At 52.0% G+C, this 17,380-nt stretch overlaps 1 protein-coding gene across 1 annotated transcript in view; it reads right to left on the bottom strand.

Annotated features, from left to right (window-relative positions):
• Positions 1–9,408, bottom strand: part of CIB4 (calcium and integrin binding family member 4) — a 50,293-nt gene extending 40,885 nt beyond the window's left edge. Inside the window, exons 1-3 of the mRNA XM_043604349.1 lie at positions 9,217–9,408; positions 8,773–8,807; positions 1,839–1,935 (exon numbers count right to left, since the gene is read on the bottom strand). Coding sequence (XP_043460284.1) covers positions 1,839–1,935; positions 8,773–8,807; positions 9,217–9,270 — 186 coding nt within the window. The 5' untranslated portion in view covers positions 9,271–9,408. The remainder of the gene's footprint in view (positions 1–1,838; positions 1,936–8,772; positions 8,808–9,216) is intronic.
• Between the last annotated feature and the right edge of the window lie 7,972 nt (positions 9,409–17,380).

Genomic DNA, 17,380 nt, shown 5'->3' with positions numbered 1-17,380 from the left:
CTCCATGTCAAGCCCCAGCTCTGTGCTCTTTCTTGGTCTCTGCCCAAAACAAGCTCCCTCGCTTCGGAGATGCTACAGAGCCCTAGTTGAATGTGTGTCCCCTCCACCTGTGCAATCTCCTCCTTAGGACCCTACCCGAGTCCCCAGCCCTCTTCTAAGAGGCGCCCACGGCTCTCAGAGCCCGTCCTGTTCCAGACAGAAGAGAAGACGGGCTCTCGTCGCACAATGACAAATTCAAACCATTATTCTGCCGAGATCCGAATGAAAAATCGGGAAAACTGACACCGCCATGATTTGTTAACCCGACACTGCCTTGCTACGCACTGCACAAATTTTAATTAAAAATCTTAGAAGTGATTGGGGAGCCCTTTTATTGTGACTCTCTGGCCTCTTCCGGGTGCTTTGCGGGGAAGGGCAGAGCCTTGTCAGAGCAGGAACAAAAAACTCAAGGATGGTCCTTAAAAGATTGGTGGTGGTGGGCGGCCTGGGGGGATGCAGCGAGCCTTCAGGGGCATGTGCAAACAACCCCCAGCCACCCCCACCACTCCACCCATTTCACAGGTGGGGAGACTGAGGCACAGGGAGTGGTTTGTACAAGGACTCTGCTATTACAAGCACAAGATGTGTGTGTGTGTGTGTGTGTGTGTGTGTGTGTGTGTACTGGGTGTATGAGTTATGAGATTTGGCCCAGGAAACTGGGAAATCTAGGAGAAGATATGAACATCCGGCCCACCTCTCTTATCTATCAGGCTCTCACTCAGGGAGGATCAGCTAAATTCAGGGGGAGAGGATAAAGGGACCAAGAACAGAAATGCACGTGTCCTTCTTTCCTGTAGTCACACCTGGAGATAGACGGAGGCAGGTTGGGATGACAGTCCCCGGGCTCCAAGTCTTGCTCCTGGCTTCTCAGGGAAGAACCTGAGAAGGTTCTCAGTCGTTCTAGAAAAGCCCTAGTCCAGTGAGGCAGCCTGAGCAGAAGAGAAGGGCTGAGGAGGGGGATGGGAGAATGACCCGGGGTGGCACCCTGGTTTCCCCTAGGCCCGAATGATTCTGCAGGGGATCCTCGACCTTCCTGCTTATCTCATTTGGGGCATAAAAGAGAGGAGAGAGAGCTGGCTGGTGCAGGGTCCTCTGGTGGGGGAGGGGGCGTCAGGTAAATGGCCGGCAGGAAGCCGGAGGGGGGTGCGGTGCAGTGTTTAAGCTGAGGCTCAAAAGGGAATCACAAGCAGGCTCTGGAAGATCAGTCAGGAGAGCCAGGGGGACCTCGGCTAGACCTGCCACCTTCACCGATAGGACCTGGAACACGTGGCATTGCCCCAGGGCACCTCTGCCCCTCACCGAGAAATGGTGACTGTTGCCATGCCTGTCCTGCCTATGAGACTGATACAAGGATAAAGTGAGGCCAGATTCATATGAAAAGTCCTGGGGGGGGGGGGGGAGGGGCGCGCCTGGGTGGCTTAGTCGGTTAAGTGTCTGACTTCGGCTCTGGTCACGATCTCACCGTTTGTGAGTTCGAGCCCCGCGTTGGGCTCTGTGCTGACAGCTCAGAGCCTGGAGACTGCTTTGGATTCTGTGCCTCCCTCTCTCTCTGCCCCTCCCCTGCTCGTGCTCTGTCTCTCCCTCTCTCTCTCTTGAAATAAATAAACATTAAAAAAATTTTTTTAAAGAAAAGTGCTGGGGAAGCATGCCCTGCTGGGCCCGTGCCTGGAGGTCCAAGAGCCCCTCTGGAGATGTTACCACCAGACGGCCCACGGTCAGAGTGCCCTCCCCTCCCCCAGTGTCCTCCACCCCTCCGTGGCCCCCAGTGGCACCTCCCCCTGCCCCCATCCAGCACTCACCCTCAGGGCCGGCAGGGAGCTGACCTGGTCTGTGGTCAGTGTCGCCTCCTTGTAGTGCTTCCCAGGGGGACAGAGCTTCAGGAAGGTGTCATGGATGCTAAGAAGAGAGGCATGATGAACTGCAGGCTCAGCTCATGAACTGCAGACCGTGGGCCTCTGTCCCCCCAGGATCTCTGGAGGAAGGGGACTTACAATTGAGTGACATAGCAAAGGCAGTTAGACCTTTCATTCCACCCTTCTAGAAACATCCTTGAGGAGTCCAGGGTGCCCAGCACACAGTAGGGGGTGCAAAGATGAGCCGGGCATGAGGAAAGGTGTGTGAGTGTGCTCTATAGCATGGAACATACGCCACAGGTGTTCGTTATAGAATGTCAGAGCTGGAGGGGACATCTGTGGTCACACGGTCCAGTCCCTCACTTGCAGATGGAGAAGCCCGCAGGGCCTTGGGGAAGCCAGCGCGCAACCCCAAGCCATCTGCCCAGCCCGGCCCTTGGCCCTGAGAAGGTAGGTGTGGCTGAGTCAGTGTCTCTGTCGCAGGCCCATACTGTGCTGGAGGCTTTGCTTGTGAGGGGCAGGCAGAGGGCGAAGGGGCTGTGTGACCTTCGAGTGGGGGGGAGGGCAGGAGCCCCAGGCCAAGAGAGCACAAGCCCTCATCCTCCCGCCCTCCTACCCCATCCTGGCCACAGGTCTTGGGTCTGTTAGGACGGGTGACCCAGAAAGTGGAGAGGAGACGTGGTGGCCTGGGACACAGGAGGCCCACACTCCAGTTCCCGCCCTGCCACTCCGGTGCCGTGACCTCGCCTTACTCTTGAGCCTTAGTTTCACCATCGGGAAAATGGGCAATAATGATATCTCTCTTGGGAGGCCGGGAGGCGGGGGTGGGTGTTGACATGATGGAGAGTGCAGGGCCTTCGTGTGACTGCGTGTGTGTGTGTGTGTGTGTGTGTATGAGAGTGTGTGTGAGTGTGTGAGGGGTGGGGGGTTAACACACGCTGGTGAAAAACGGTCTCTAGAGCCAGACAGACCTGAGTTCAAGTCCTGACTCTGCCCTCTGGTAGCTCTGAGACGTTGAACAGGGTTCTGACACCACCTGAGCCCCAGTCTCCTCATTGTCACGGTGGGGCCAATCTCCCCTCACAAATATGTGAGGAGTAAACGGGAGGAGGTGTATAAAGGTCAGCTTGGCGTTGCGTAGGCCCTCAGGAGATCCCAAGCTTCATCCACACCCCTGTCTGTGCTCCCGTCCTGCAGCTCAGACACGCTGTGCCCTGCCTCCCAGAGCTCGGCCCCAGACCATGATGGTGGGTGCCCTCTAACCTGACCTGGGTCCCTGGGCCTGCCCTTTCTTCTTCCCCTAGGATCCTTCCTGCTCCAAAATTACCCTCTCTCCTTTGGTCCTTTCCTTCTCTTCTGCCCACCATCCAGCTTCTCATCGCGGCCGAGCGCTAGGAGGCGAGCATCTGGCCAAGTTAATCCCTACTCGGGAAAGTGACTAACAGCCCCTCACTGTCACCTGCGGGGTGTGTGGTTTGGTGACCCAAATGAACCTCTGATTGGTGGGATTTAGGGACATGTGACTAAGTGAAGCCTCCAGAGGGTGATTTTGCAAGTGAGGATTTGCAGGTAGAGAAGAGGCCCTCCCAGGGCCCTGATTATGGTAAATGGAGGCCCAACACCAGGAGAACTGACAGCCAGGATCTGCTCCCCATCCGGCCTCTCATGTTTTCACAGCTCACCGACTGGGAAAATGTCCTTTAGATCCCGGCCGTGGGAGAGTAGAAAGAACATCAGCTGTGTCTGTGCTCTTACTGTTTTCCCACTGGCTGCCCAGGCGCGGCTCTGATCTCTCTGGTGCCTCCCACCGCCCTTGCCCTCTGGCTTCCAGATGCTTCCGGATGGCTTTGGCCCAAGGGAGGCACCACAGGGAGACTGGAGGTAGTGAGAGAGCCTGGTGGGGTGTGCCCCCTCCCCCTTCCAGCCTTGGCCGGCTCTGGTAGCGTCTGTGTCTGTGTGATCCCTCCAATGTTCACTCAGCTCCGGCGCTTGACTGGGCCGTGGGCCTCGGGGGCAGTAATCGCTAGTCCCTGGCTGTTTCCTTCAGCCTCTGAGAGCAGTCCCTTCACTACAAAGTCCCTTCAAAGACCCCAACTGAGCGTATGATCTGTTTCCCCGCTTCCTGCTGGAAGGCTGCCAGATCAGTCAGGGGGACCCATTTGGACCCTGATCCCTCTCCCACTAGCTGTGTGATCTGAAGCAAGTTGTTTGACCTCTCTGAGCAGAGAGACCTAGGCTTCAATCCTGACTCTGCCGGATGGGGAGCTAATCCCCATCACTGGCCTTGTGCTGACTCATGTCAAGGGCCTGAAAACAGGAGCCAGACCGGTGCGTGGCTATTCGCGAAGAACAGGCTCCATCAGCCTCGTAAGGGGCCCTGAACTTGTCACCAGACACTTCTCTGAAAGTTCGGGAGGGAGCCGAAAAGCGGGGTACGGAAAAGGTGAGGGGAAACATTCTCCAGGAAAGCACGGGGGACACTAAAAGGCATCGAGGAGAAAAGGAAGGCCATCATCCCCGGAGGACCCAGTGGCCCACGAAGGGAAGGGACAGGGGGGAGGGGGTGGCAGGAGCTGTCACTGTCACTGTTAGAACTCCGGCCTGAGGTGAGAACAAGCAGACTGACTTTCAGTAAGTTGTACTAATTTTTTAGAATTCTCTTGAGGTCCCAGGGCGCCTGGGTGGCTCAGTGAGTGAAGCCTCCGACTTCAGCTCAGGTCATGATCTCACAGTTAGCGAGTTCCAGACCCGTGTCAGGCTCTGCACTGACAGCTCAGAGCCTGGGGCCTGGAGCCTGAAGCCTGCTTCAGATTCTATTTCCCTCTCTCTCTCTCTGCCCCTCCCCCTCTTGTGAGCACTCTCTCTCTCTCTCTCTCTCTCTCTCTCTCAAAAATAAATAAATAAACATTTAAAAAAAAAAAAAGAATTCTCTGAGGTCCTGCGCCATTATGGCGGGCGCCCAGGATGGACTGCTCCCTGGCTCCCCACGGGAGTGGCCCGAACCCCACAGCGGGTTCTTCAGGCTGTGCAGCCCCCACCCCCAAGGATCCACCCCTACCCAGGTGTGAGTTCCTCGGCCCCGCCCTCCCCCCCAGAGCTTTCTGGCGGGGAGGGCTGCTGTGGGGAGGGCCTTGCCCAGATTTCATGCCATCCCAGGCCTCCGAGTGGGTGGGCTGCCCGCAGATGAATCGTGGCTGCATCTCAGCTGCCACAAAACGTTCTCCTCCTCCAAATATGGATCAGCCGGCTCTAAATGGAACTCTGAATTAATCACTAATGGACTCAAGAGTCAAAGCCATTTGAAAAACTCACACATTCAGCCTGCCAGAAATCAAGGAGCCCATGCTGTGGCTCCCTCCCAGACGAGGGGAGGGGCCGTCGGCGGGCTCAGAGGCCCCAAGACAGGGGAGACCAGCCCTGCAGCTCACACTCTGCGGGACCTTGGACCTGCCACAATCCCTTCTTGTGCCTCAGTTTCCCCTCTGTAAAATGAGAGACTCAACGATCCCTCCCGCCCCCAGCGCCCTCCAGTTCGGGCATCCTACGGCTGCTTCCGTACCTTTCTCTGCACCCTTGCCTCTGAGGCCCTCTGTAGTGGTGTTCAACTGGGTCCCACGTTAGAAACCTGTGGAGACTCTGTGAAAGGACCTGGGCCCACCCCTAGAGGGTCTCATTCAAGGCCAGGGAGGGGGCAGGACCTCTAAGTCCCGCGAGCTCTCGTGTTCCTCTTGTCCAGGCAGGACTGAGAACACGGCTCCGTTGCCAGTCTCCGCATCTACTCTTTTCCTCTGGGCTCAGCTCCCCGGACCATGGGGTCAATAGTTCTTTGCCCAACAGCACAGCCTGAAGGTATTTTATAAATAGCCCTATCTTTAGCCTGAAAAGGTGGCTTTTATGGTCTGCTCCTTTCAAGCTGTGTGGCTTGGGCAAATCACTTCATTTCTCTGAGCCAGTTTCTTCATTGGAAAAGAAAAAAAAAAGACAGAGAGAGAGATAATAATAGCATGAAAATAACAGCTATACCACATAGTCAACACTGACCCACGTGCCGGGGGCTGCTCTAACCCCCTGACATGCATTCGATCACTTAATTGTCCTAATAACAACCATGCGGGGTTAGGTTCCAGGACTTGATATCATGCTTTTTATAAGTGTGGGAACAGGTTGAGCAAAGGCTCAGCAAAGGTAAGAAACATCACAGAGCTAGAAGGTGGCAGAGCTGAGTCTCGAACGAACGCAGGCCTCTGGCTTCAAGGAAGCAAGCTTGTAACCACTCTGCCTGCTGACCTTCTGGTGCCCCAGGAGGACCAGCGCTAATGGCCAGGATGGGGCCTGGAGGCTAGAAAGTGTTGGGCACTCAGGGGCGCTAAGAGGAAAGAGCGGCCTCATGGCAGGGGCTGGGGGCAAAGCTTCAGGCTCCCAAAGCGGACCTACATGCAGCCCAAGGTCATGACAGGAGAGGTCACTGAGGGTTACAGAGTAATCCAAACTGCTCAGACGGAGGCAGGCCGACCTGGGCTCCAACCGTGGAGGTCAAAAGGAAGCCACACGTGCCCTCTTCGGCTCAGGCCCCAGAGGCAGAGTCCGCAGCCACAGCTGCAGATAAGAGCCTGCGAGGGCTGGTGCACCGAGCCTAAAGAGACATCTGGAAGGCTTCTCCGGGAGCAATTCAATCAGAAGTCAGGGAGGGCTGACCTGGAACTGAGGCTGAAAGGGACTTTCTCTTTAAAAGACCAACGAGATGAGATAGAAAATCCCCACAGGCTAGAAACTTAGGGTGGACAGACCCCTTCCTGGAGGGCCAAGCCCAGGCAGCCTGGCACAGGGAAGGGGCGGGCTCGAGGACCAGAGCCTGTCACATGTGGTCTGCCCTCCCAGTGTGCATCCCCTGCAGATCTGGTGACCAGGCCTCTATGGCCTATGCAAATCACAGGTAAGAGCGTGGGAACATGCTAGATGAGGCAGAGCCACCCTCTGGAGGTTACTCCTGTCTGGTGGTGTCCTGGATACTTTTTTTCAAATGCACTGATCTATCCAACTGCATTGCCATCCAGGCCGCATTTCTTTGTCACATTAGTAGGAAAATCACAACACGTCTTCAGCGGCCACATAGGAAAACTGTCTAAAAGCGACTGGGGCTTAGTCTAGCCGAACTTGGCCACTTTCTCCGGTGCCATCAGCTTCCTAAGCCACTGCAAGTGCCACTGGGTGTCCGTGTCAAAGCTGCCCCTTCGCTTTCCAGACAAGGCACCGACACTAACACTGATACGGCCAGTCCTCCGGGTCCCCTCCGACAAGCTAACCTATGATCGCCGCGTGCACGCTGTGTGTGTCCTTCCAGAGATCTTCCCTTTGTGTGTGTGTATGTGCATGTAGAACCTTATGTTTTACAAAAACGGAAGTACCCTGTATATACCAGTCTAGTTTACCAGAGTAACACAGTTTCCTTACTAGTTTTAATGGAGCATGTCCTCCAAAAGCTTCCTCAGACAGCATGCATAAGAGGTACTTCTTAAAAATAATTTGCATGTCAAAAAATAGTCACTTCACCTTCACTTTTGATTAATAGGTTAGCTATGACTTAATTCTATATTGGGATTTTTTTCCTTATAATTTTGAAGGTCTTGGGGCACCTGGGGGGCTCAGTTGGTTAAGTATCTGACTCTTGACTTGGGCTCAGGTCACGATATCACAGTCTGTGAGTTCGAGCCCCACATCGGGCTTTGCACTGACAGCGTGGAGCCTGCTTGGGATTCTCTCTCTTTCCCCCTCTCTCTGCCCCTCCCCCGCTGGCTCTCTCACTCTCTCTCTCTCTCCTCTCTCTCTCTCTCTCTCTCAATAAATAAATTAAAAAGCTTTAAAAAATAATAATAATTCCGAAGGTCTTTAGCTGCTGTCTTCCAACCTTTCCAAGTCCCAAACCATTCTGATTCCTGGTCCTCTGTATGTCTTTTGTCTCTGTTTTTTTCTCTACAGAGGTTTTTAGGCTCTTATTATCTCTGGTGTTCTGAAATGTTATGATGACATGATTTAACGTAGGCTTTAAATTGTTCTCTTCAAATAGCTAGTGTCCCTCAGCTTCCAATTCATACCTAACAAGTGGGGCTCAAAAACGCCGACCCGGAGCTCGTCCCTGCTTATCACTGGGCCTGGCGGCCCTGAGGCTGGAGCCTGTGTGCTCGGCTCTGTCCAGATGGTAAGCACCTCTCTTCTGCTGGGCTGGGGAAGGGGTGCTGAGCGGTTGGCAGAGCAAGAGAAGGAGTCACATGGGACTTCCAGTCAACCTTCTGGGCCCGGACGGAGCACTCACACACCAAACCAGTCACTCTCTCTGCAATCCGATGAGGAGGGCGCCTGCAGCCTCTCCATGCTGCATGACGCTTGTCTTTGGCCCGGAGCCTTCCCTGCTGGACAGCAACCCGCATGACAAGAGGGACTGTGGGCTGTTCCCCATTATGCTCCCAGGGTCCTCACAGGGCACATTCCAGGCCCCGAAGAGAGGCTTGGAGAGGGAGCCTGGGCTTAGAGCGATTCAGTAATGCATCCAAGTTTATCCAGCCAGGCTTCCGACCTGTTTCCTAAGTCCTTTCTTCCTTCCCCCCATCACCCCGAGGAGGCCCTGTCCACTTCCGTGATTATGTGAAGAAATCCTGCGTTGGATCCCATAGTGGTTTAACGCCTGAGGTTTCACTCAACTCAAGCTGGGCCCTGGGAATCACGGTGTCAGCTCTCCTGACTGGGTTCTGTCTCTGCCCTCCCTGTTCCAGCCTCATCTCCGGGGCTCCACAGCACTGGGCAGGAACCACACTCAGGGACCAGCACGGGGCTGTACCAGGATGAGACCTCAGCTCAAGGGGAGGCAAGGGGCCCCTCTACTCACCACAGGATTTCATTCCTGGTCAGGAAGGTCAGGGCCTACAACAAACCACAGAGAGATGACCTGCCCACTCCGTCCGGCCCTACCCCGGCCCCCTGCGGAATGGGGAGCTTCAGGGACTGGGAAGGAGAAGCCCATTTTCTCATCCCGTAGCTGGTGAAACGGAGGCACCCCAGCCCTCTGCAGGGGACGCCCCCAGTGGTGGCAGAGGAGAAAATGGTGCCCTTCTCTCCTCCCCAGGCTCTGACAACATGGAGAGAGGATTGAAGCCACAACTAAAACCCTGGGCTCTGGAGCAGGAGACAAATGGGGGAGGTAGCCTCAGAGTACTGGCCAGGGCTCACATGGACGCAGGTTCAATGGCCACCACATCCTTGCCTGGGAAACTCTCCACCTGCTTCGGGAAGCTCCCCGCTCTTCCCAGAATCTCCTGGCCGATCTACCCACCTGGTATTCTTCCAGGTCCTCCCAGTGCATCTGGTGCCTCAAACATTGCCCCATGCCAACCCCCCCCTTCTCTATGCTGCAGTAGGACCACAGCCCCAAGGGCCCAGCAGGTAATGTGACCAGGTGATCCGGTTGCCATGGTGACCTACATTCCACCTTCTGCCCATTCTACTCGATTGAGCCTCTGAGTGGGCAAAGAAACAGATTCTTTGGGTTCCCAAGACTAATAGGCATCACCCGCCTTACACCGAAACGACAACCAGAAGGCAACCCACTGGCAGGGTTGAGAGTCATCCTGTTGGCTCAGGAGTCACACCGGCTGGGTTCAAACCCCAGCTCTGCTACATGCTGACAAGACATGTGACCTTGGGCTAGGTACTCACTCTCTGGATCTTACTTTCCTCAACAGTAAAACGAAGGTGATAATTGTGGGATTCTTGTGAGGATTATTTGAGTTAATACAGGTAACAATGTTGGCACATTATAGGTGCTCAATAATCTTAGTTAGCTATTAGAACCACATCCCAAGGGGCGCCTGGGTGGCGCAGTCGGTTGAGCGTCCGACTTCAGCCAGGTCACGATCTCGCGGTCCGGGAGTTCGAGCCCCGCATCGGGCTCTGGGCTGATGGCTCGGAGCCTGGAGCCTGTTTCGGATTCTGTGTCTCCCTCTCTCTCTGCCCCTCCCCCGTTCATGCTCTGTCTCTCTCTGTCCCAAAAATAAATAAACGTTGAAAAAAAAAAAAAAAAAAAAAGAACCACATCCCAAGTACGGTGCCAAGTGTGGGGACATAGTGATGAATAAGCATAGACCCCGACTTCAAGAAATGACTGAAAGAGCACAGAAAAGGGCATTCCCCGCCATCAGCCAGGGTCCCTTCAGGAATAGAAGGCACGCTCAAATCAGAATAACTTGAAGAGGAAATTAAAAATAGAACTACCCAGGGGCACCTGGGTGGCTCAGGCGGTTGAGCGTCCGGCTTCAGCTCGGGTCATGATCTCGCAATTCGTGAGTTCAAGCCCCGCATCGGGCTGTGTTGTCAGCACAGATTCTCCTGCTTCAGATTCTGTGTCTCCCTCTCTCTGCCCCTTCCCCGCTCATGCTCTGTCTCTATCTCTCAAAAATGAATAGACGTTAAATTAAAAAAAATTTTTTTAAATAGGATTACCCCATGACCCAGCAATAACCCTCCTAGGAATTTGCCCAAAGGGTACAGGAGTGCTGATTCGTAGGGGCACATGTACTCCAATGTTTATAACAGCACTTTCAACAGTAGCCAAATTATGGAAAGAGCCCAAATGTCCATCAACTGATGAATGAATAAAGATGTGGTTTATATATACAATGGAATACTACTTGGCAATGAGAAAGAATGAAATCCTGCCATTTGCAGCAACGTGGATGGAACTGGAGGGTATTATGCTAAGTGAAATAAATCAGTCAGAGAAAGACAGATACCATATGTTTTCACTCATCTGTGGAACTTGAGAAACTTAACAGGAGACCATGGGGGAGGGGAAGGGGAAAAAATAGTTTCAAACAGAGAGGGAGGCAAACCATAAGAGACTCTTAAATACAGAGTACAAACTGAGGGTGGATGGGGGTGGGGAGAAGGGAAAACGGGTGATGCGCATTGAGGAGGGCACTTGCTGGGATGAGCACTGGGTGTCGTATGTAAAGCGATGAATCATGGGAATCTATCCCCAAAGCCAAGAGCACACTGTGCACGCTGTTGTCAGCTAGCTTGACAACAAACGATATTTTAAAAAAGGAGAACTTGAAGTGGGTCTGACAAAGGGACTCACCACAACGGCAAGGTCCGGGTGTAGGGAAACCACCCAGGATAGCGCAGATTCCTGGGCTAGTAACCACAGAGCTGTTATCTGCCCTGACCCATGCACACGGAATAAAAAGCCCGACATCACTCTCTCTTCTTCCTCTACTCTCCTGTGAGGATGAGGAACAGGTAGAGAGTGAATCTGGAAAGGTGGAGAAGTCCAGCACAGGCCGTCAATGCTAAGGCCAGGAGGGTCCTCCCAAAGCCCTGTTCCCTGCCCTGCCTCCGGGAGGGTCTTCACGTCCGCCCTCACTGTGCCAGTGTCGGTCTCCTGGTTCAAGCCCATGTCTTTCCACATGCTCTCCTAGGTAAATATCCCAGGGGCTTTCTGATGGAGCTAATTTATATCTCTGGAAATACAGCTGCTCATTTTTCTTCATCTGTCCTCCTCCGAGACGGAGCCTGGTGGAAGAAATCCAGGAGCCTCCGGTCCTTAATTTACTTGGGGACACAGGTGGAGTAGCCACAGTGTGCCAAGTATGCGGCTTGACCCTGGGAGAGATGAATGAATGATTTCAGCCCTCAAGAAACAGATACTTGCCACACACACACACACACACACACATACCCCAAGGGAGATTGAGTGGATTCCACCAGAGAGGTAATAGTGCAGAATTATGGGTATTTAGAAGTGGAAACCATGCGGGGCAGGAAGTCTTCGTGGAGGTGGTAACATTTCTGTGGTTGTTACAACGTCATGGTCGAGAACCTAAGCCAGCTGCGTCACCTCGGGCAAATCACCAAACTATATTCTAAACTCATCTGTACAATGGGAACAATAAATCCCCACTTCGGAGGAATATTGAAAGAATACAACGAAATTGTAAATTTACTAAGTGCTCAGAAAATAGTTGAATTATACCATTACTTTTAAAAGTTGGGCCTGGGGAAAAGGGGTAGGATATCTTAGCAGGCGGTGTCAGTACTTGCATCCCATCTTCTGGAAAGTCCTTTGAGCTGCTGCTCCCTTTGAACAGCTTCTCCGCCTGGTATGTGTGTGAGGCTGGCAGGGGACGGAATGGGTCCTTTTACTCTGGGGAAGGCGGACACAGGGGCGGCTCAGTGATGCCGTGGGGTCACTCAGCTGGCCAATGGGCAAGCGAGGATCCGAAGCCTGCATTGAGGCTGTGGCCTGGGGGGTTCCCACAGTGTGGCCTGGGAGGCTGGGGGTGGGGGGGGAGGCGCTGTGGGATCACACTCAGAAAGGCCGCTTCGTTCCCAAGCCTTGCGCAGTCCCCCCGTGCAAATAGCAGTGAGGCACTGTCCGGGGTGTCCTTTAACACCTGGTTGACACACGCTAAGAGGAGAAAAACAAACTAGAGAATACTTTGCAGCTTAGATGAGCTACTCATTCGGCAACTATTGAGCTAGGGAGTGGAAATAGGGAATAAGACAGCCCCTGCCTGCTCAGAGCCAGACACACATGGGAAAAACGATGTCCCTTAGATAGTGATGAGCACTGTCAAAGAAAGAAAGCAAGGATGGAGAGGGGTAGGCTTCGAGAGGCCCTCCGCCCCCGGGAGGCACCCTTTGAGCAGAGGCCTGAGTGACAAGGAGAGGTGAGCCAGCAGGGAGCAGTTTTTCCAGGCCTAGGAGACAACGGCATCCAGATAGCATTAAATAACACTTTGGTTTTTGTTCTGTTTGTTTATAAGGCACATTCCAGTTTGAAAATGAAGCAGGTTTGCCATGTATAACTGTGATATAAAGTTTCCTTTGTAAACATATTTAATTAAAAGAAAGAGGAGCCCATTCAAAGAGAAATATCAAATAGATAATCACGCAGGTGGTAAAAGAACATGGCAGAAATCACAAAGGTCTTCTTGTCCGTCTCTCTCACACACACAAACGCACACATGCACGCACACACAGAAGTAACTAATGTCTGGAAACTCTCCCACCCTCCTCTTTCCTTTCCTTTTCATCCCCCACGTTGCCCCTAAAACCCTGCTCACCCCCCACCCCCCAGGCAGGCTCTGTGATTTCTTTCTAGAGAGCGTTTTCATCGGTTCCTACATAGAACACTAGAAGCAATAATATCACCTTACATTTGCATATCCCTTTGTAATTCCAAAATGCTTTTCTATGTACCATCTCATTTGCCCAAGAAATAAAAGCCTATGCTAAAAAAGAAAGAAAGAAAGAAAGAAAGAAAGAAAGAAAGAAAGAAAGAAAGAAAGAAAGAAAAGAAAAGAAAGGAAAAAAAATGCCCCAAATGGATTCCACCTTCAATACACTAACCAACCAACTTCCCCACCCACCTCCAGCCTGTTAAATCTCTCAGACTCTTCTCCAACAGGGGTTTTGAAAAGGGTGTAACTGAACAGAGAGCAGGCCCAGGCCTGCCCCGGCAGTTCCAACTCCTTCTTCTCCAAGGTCTGCCCCTACATGAACCCTCTGCGTGGGGTGCAATGCATTCTTTGCAAGGTTTCTGTTACCTTGCGGTGAACTCTACAGACTATCAAAACGGCAACCCCTGGTCTGACCTTGATTTAGAGGTCTCTTAAAATCCAAAAGGGGCCAAAGAGGAATCTGTGTCCAGAATATACAAAGAACTCTTACAACTCAACAATAAAAAGGCATATAGCCAAGTAACAAATGGACAAAGGATTTGAATAGATGTTTCTCCAAAGAAGATACACGAATGGCCAACGAGTGCATGAAAAGATGCTAACGTCATTAGCCATCAGGGAGATGCAGACTAAAAACCACAGCAAGACACCATAGCTCGCCCGCTAGGATGGCCAAAACCAACAGACAGTAGGTGTTGCTGAGGATGTGGACAAATTGGAACCCTCCCATGCTGCTGGTGGGAATGTTAAATGGTGCAGCCACTTCGGAAAAGAGTTCGACACGTCCTCAAAATGTTAAGCAGGTTACCATACGACCCAGCGGTTCCACTTCTGGCTATGTACCCGAGAGAAATAAAAACATTTGCCCACATAAAAACTTGTACATGAACGTTTACAGCATTCTTCATGATAGCCAAAAAGTGGAGACAGCCCAAATGCTCACCAACTGATGAATGCATAAATAAAATACGACATATCCATACAACGGAGCATTAACTGGCAATAAAAATAAATGAAGTAATGATACACAGTGCAACATGGATAAAGCTTAAAAACATTATATTAAATGAGGAAAGCTCATTTACATGAAATGTCTACAAACAGACAAATCCATAGATACAGAAAGTAGATTAGTAATTTCCAGGATCTGGGGGGGAGGGAATACGGGGGGCGGGGGTGGTTTACTGCTAATGAGTATGGGGTTTCTTTTGGGGGTGATGAAAATATTCTAAAATTGGATAGGGGTGATGTTTGTACAACTCTCTGAATACAGTGAAAAATATTGAGTTGTTCACTTTAAGACTAAACCGTGTGGTATGGCAATTATAGCTTAATAAAGCAGTTATTAAAAATAATTTCAAGGAGTGTTTACGTCCTAACTTAGCAACTGGCACACAGTAAGCCACCATATATATCATTAGAGGAGCATGTAAATGGGATTATATTTTGAAATAGTTTCAGATCTATTTCCTCAGCCTGTGAGTCTTGGAGCCCAGGGGGTCCCACCCACTGTGGGAGGCGAGGGTAGATCTTGCTAGAGCAAGTCACTGCCCAGCTTTGAACATCAACTAGATTTCTGTTTGAGTTCCCAGCGACCAAGGAGACTGGAAAGCCACCCTTTGTCTGGAGAAAGGATTTTCTAAATTCCTTTGTTGTGGCAAGAGGCAGGCCTAGGCGGTGTAGATCCTGGACTCTGTAGGGGCATCCCCAGCAGGCATAGAGGAAAAGGATGAAAGGTTTGCCCTCCTGGTCTTGGGGACAAAGACGATGAAGAAGATAGCAAGGACATCACACCATCATGAGCTCACTACCCAAGGACGAGGGTGCAGGGGTGCCGAGAGTCTCAGGCGCTTGAGTCATGCTTCCCTGAGCTCACCTATTGTGGAGGGTGGAGGAGGGGGCCTGACACCTCTAGAAGTCCGCCCCATCCAGCGGGGTGCAGAACAAAGGTGCCTCAGTGGCCGGGGAGGCAAGACCAAGGCAGGACCCTGCCTTCCCTGGCCATTGTGGGGACCCAGAAGCTCTCACATGCCCCAGGGAGAGGATTGGAGAGGCAGAGAGCTCCGGCAAAGGCCTGTCCAGGATGAAGAGTCCACTAAGGCACCTTCCCAGGAAGAAATGGGACACTGCAACTCCCATAATGCATGTCAACACATTACCCAGAAGGCCAGGTGTGACTATCGTGCCTCATGGGACTCCAGCAAAAGTATATAGAACAAGTATGGATCCAAGGATGTCTCCCCATGGCCAGGGGAGTGTCCTCATGTGGCCAGATACTGACATGGGGTAGAGAAGTGGGTGCAAAATCTGAAATTTTGAACATTTGCATAGAGGGGACTGGCTCATCCAAAGAGATATTTAAACCAGTTCTTCAGTTTTCTATTTACATTGCCCTGGGGGAGTAGGATTGTTCCGAGTGGGGCTAGAAACAGAGAATAAATCTTTGAATAGATGGAAGATTTTTATTTTTAAAAAAATTGTTAATGTTTATTTAAACATTAGAGACAGAGAAGGAGGGACAGAGTGGGCGTGGGGGGAGGGGCAGAGAGAGAAAGAGACACACACAGAATCCGAAGCAGGTTTCAGGCTCCGAGCTGTCAGCACAGCGTCCGACATGGGGCTCGAACCCACGAACTGTGACATCATGACCTGAAGTCGGACGCCTAACCTAACTGACTGAGCCACCCAGGTGCCCCAGAGAGTAAGGTTTTTTTTGTTTTTTAATGTTTATTTATTTATTTGGCCGGGGGGAGAGAGGAAGGGGCAGAGAGAGGGAGAATAAATGGAAGATTTAAATGGGAAAGAAATCATTCAACTTGGAAGACACCAAAATATTATTAATGGCAAGTTCAGGAAGTGGAAGCTTGAGGGAATTTGAGGAGTTCTAGAGAACAAACTCTCTTTCCTTTGCGCGCGTGCGCGCGCGCACACACACACACACACACACACACACACACACACACACACGGGGAAAGACTCAGCCAGGAAGAGAGCGCTGGAGTATGAGTAGCTGGAGGGACCAGGGAAGCAAGGGAGAGCTCTGGCCTAGGGAGGGCCGATCCAGCCGGCCCCAGTGACCGTCCCCAGATGAGCTAGGCTGGAGCCTGCACACCGACAGCAGCAGGGAGGAGGAGGGGGCCAGGCACACCCCATACCTCCCACTGCCCTCAAGCAAGCTGGCTGCTCTCCACACCACACATCACCTTCTTTGCCTGGGCCGGTTCCACCCGGGCCCAACTCAAGCCTCTGGGCCTGCCTTCTGGGGAGAAGGTGGAAAAGAGCCTATGTCTGGGGGAGACTGAGCCTCCCCCAGGCAGTGGTAGGAAGCAGATAGAGATATCTAAGGGCAATGCAGCTCTGATCCTGGAATTAGCACAGACTTCATGGGTTAAAGACCCCATCAGCCACAAGACTTCCCCCACTTCAGACACCAGCCACAAGCTTTATCCCCTCAAATTCGGTAATTCACTAGAACAACTCGCAGCACTTGGGAAAGCACCGTACCGGTGACCACGGTTTTATTATAAAGGGCACAAATCAGGACGAGCCAATGAAGAGACCCCTCTTAGTGTGAGTCTGAAAGAGTCTCAAATGTGAAGCTTCTGCATTCGTGGGAGGCACCATCATCCTGGATCACGAATGCGTGTAACACAAATTAGGAAGAGCTGACCTGAGCCCCAGTCCAGAGTGTTTCTTGATGTAAACATTATTGATGGAATCAGTGGTCATGTGATTGAACTTAATCCTCAGCCCCTCTACCCTTCCCAGAGGTCAGGCTGACGTCACCCGTCTCGAAACCCCAACCCTCTAATCGCACGGTTGGTCCTTCTGTCCTGAGTCATCTGATTAGCATGAACACAGTCATGGTCTGAGTGGCCCACAGAGAATAATGAAGACACTCCTATCATTTGGGAAATTCCCCAAATGTAGAGGTTACCTTCCAGGAGTCAGGGACATAAGCCACCCAAATTCTTTATTATACAACACCAGGAAATCTGGGGTGCGGATGGGGTGTATGGTCAGAGAAACAAAGGCCCTTTCCTCTCCTGGAGGAGGATGAAATTTATTTGGGGGTCGAACAGATTCCCTCAGAGGAAGAACATGGGCAGATAATATCTTAAACCTTAAATCCTTGCGTTTTTTTATCCACCTTCCCATAAAAGACATTTTTTTTCCCTTTAGTCTCCCATTCGCATTGCCTGGGGACCAAGTAGAATTTTTATAGCGGAGGAAAAAAGCTAGAAGCAGCCACTGTTC

The sequence above is a fragment of the Prionailurus bengalensis genome, chromosome A3, assembly GCF_016509475.1.
Source record: "Prionailurus bengalensis isolate Pbe53 chromosome A3, Fcat_Pben_1.1_paternal_pri, whole genome shotgun sequence".
Taxonomy (NCBI): domain Eukaryota; kingdom Metazoa; phylum Chordata; class Mammalia; order Carnivora; family Felidae; genus Prionailurus; species Prionailurus bengalensis.
This window is presented reverse-complemented; position numbering and strand designations above follow the sequence as displayed.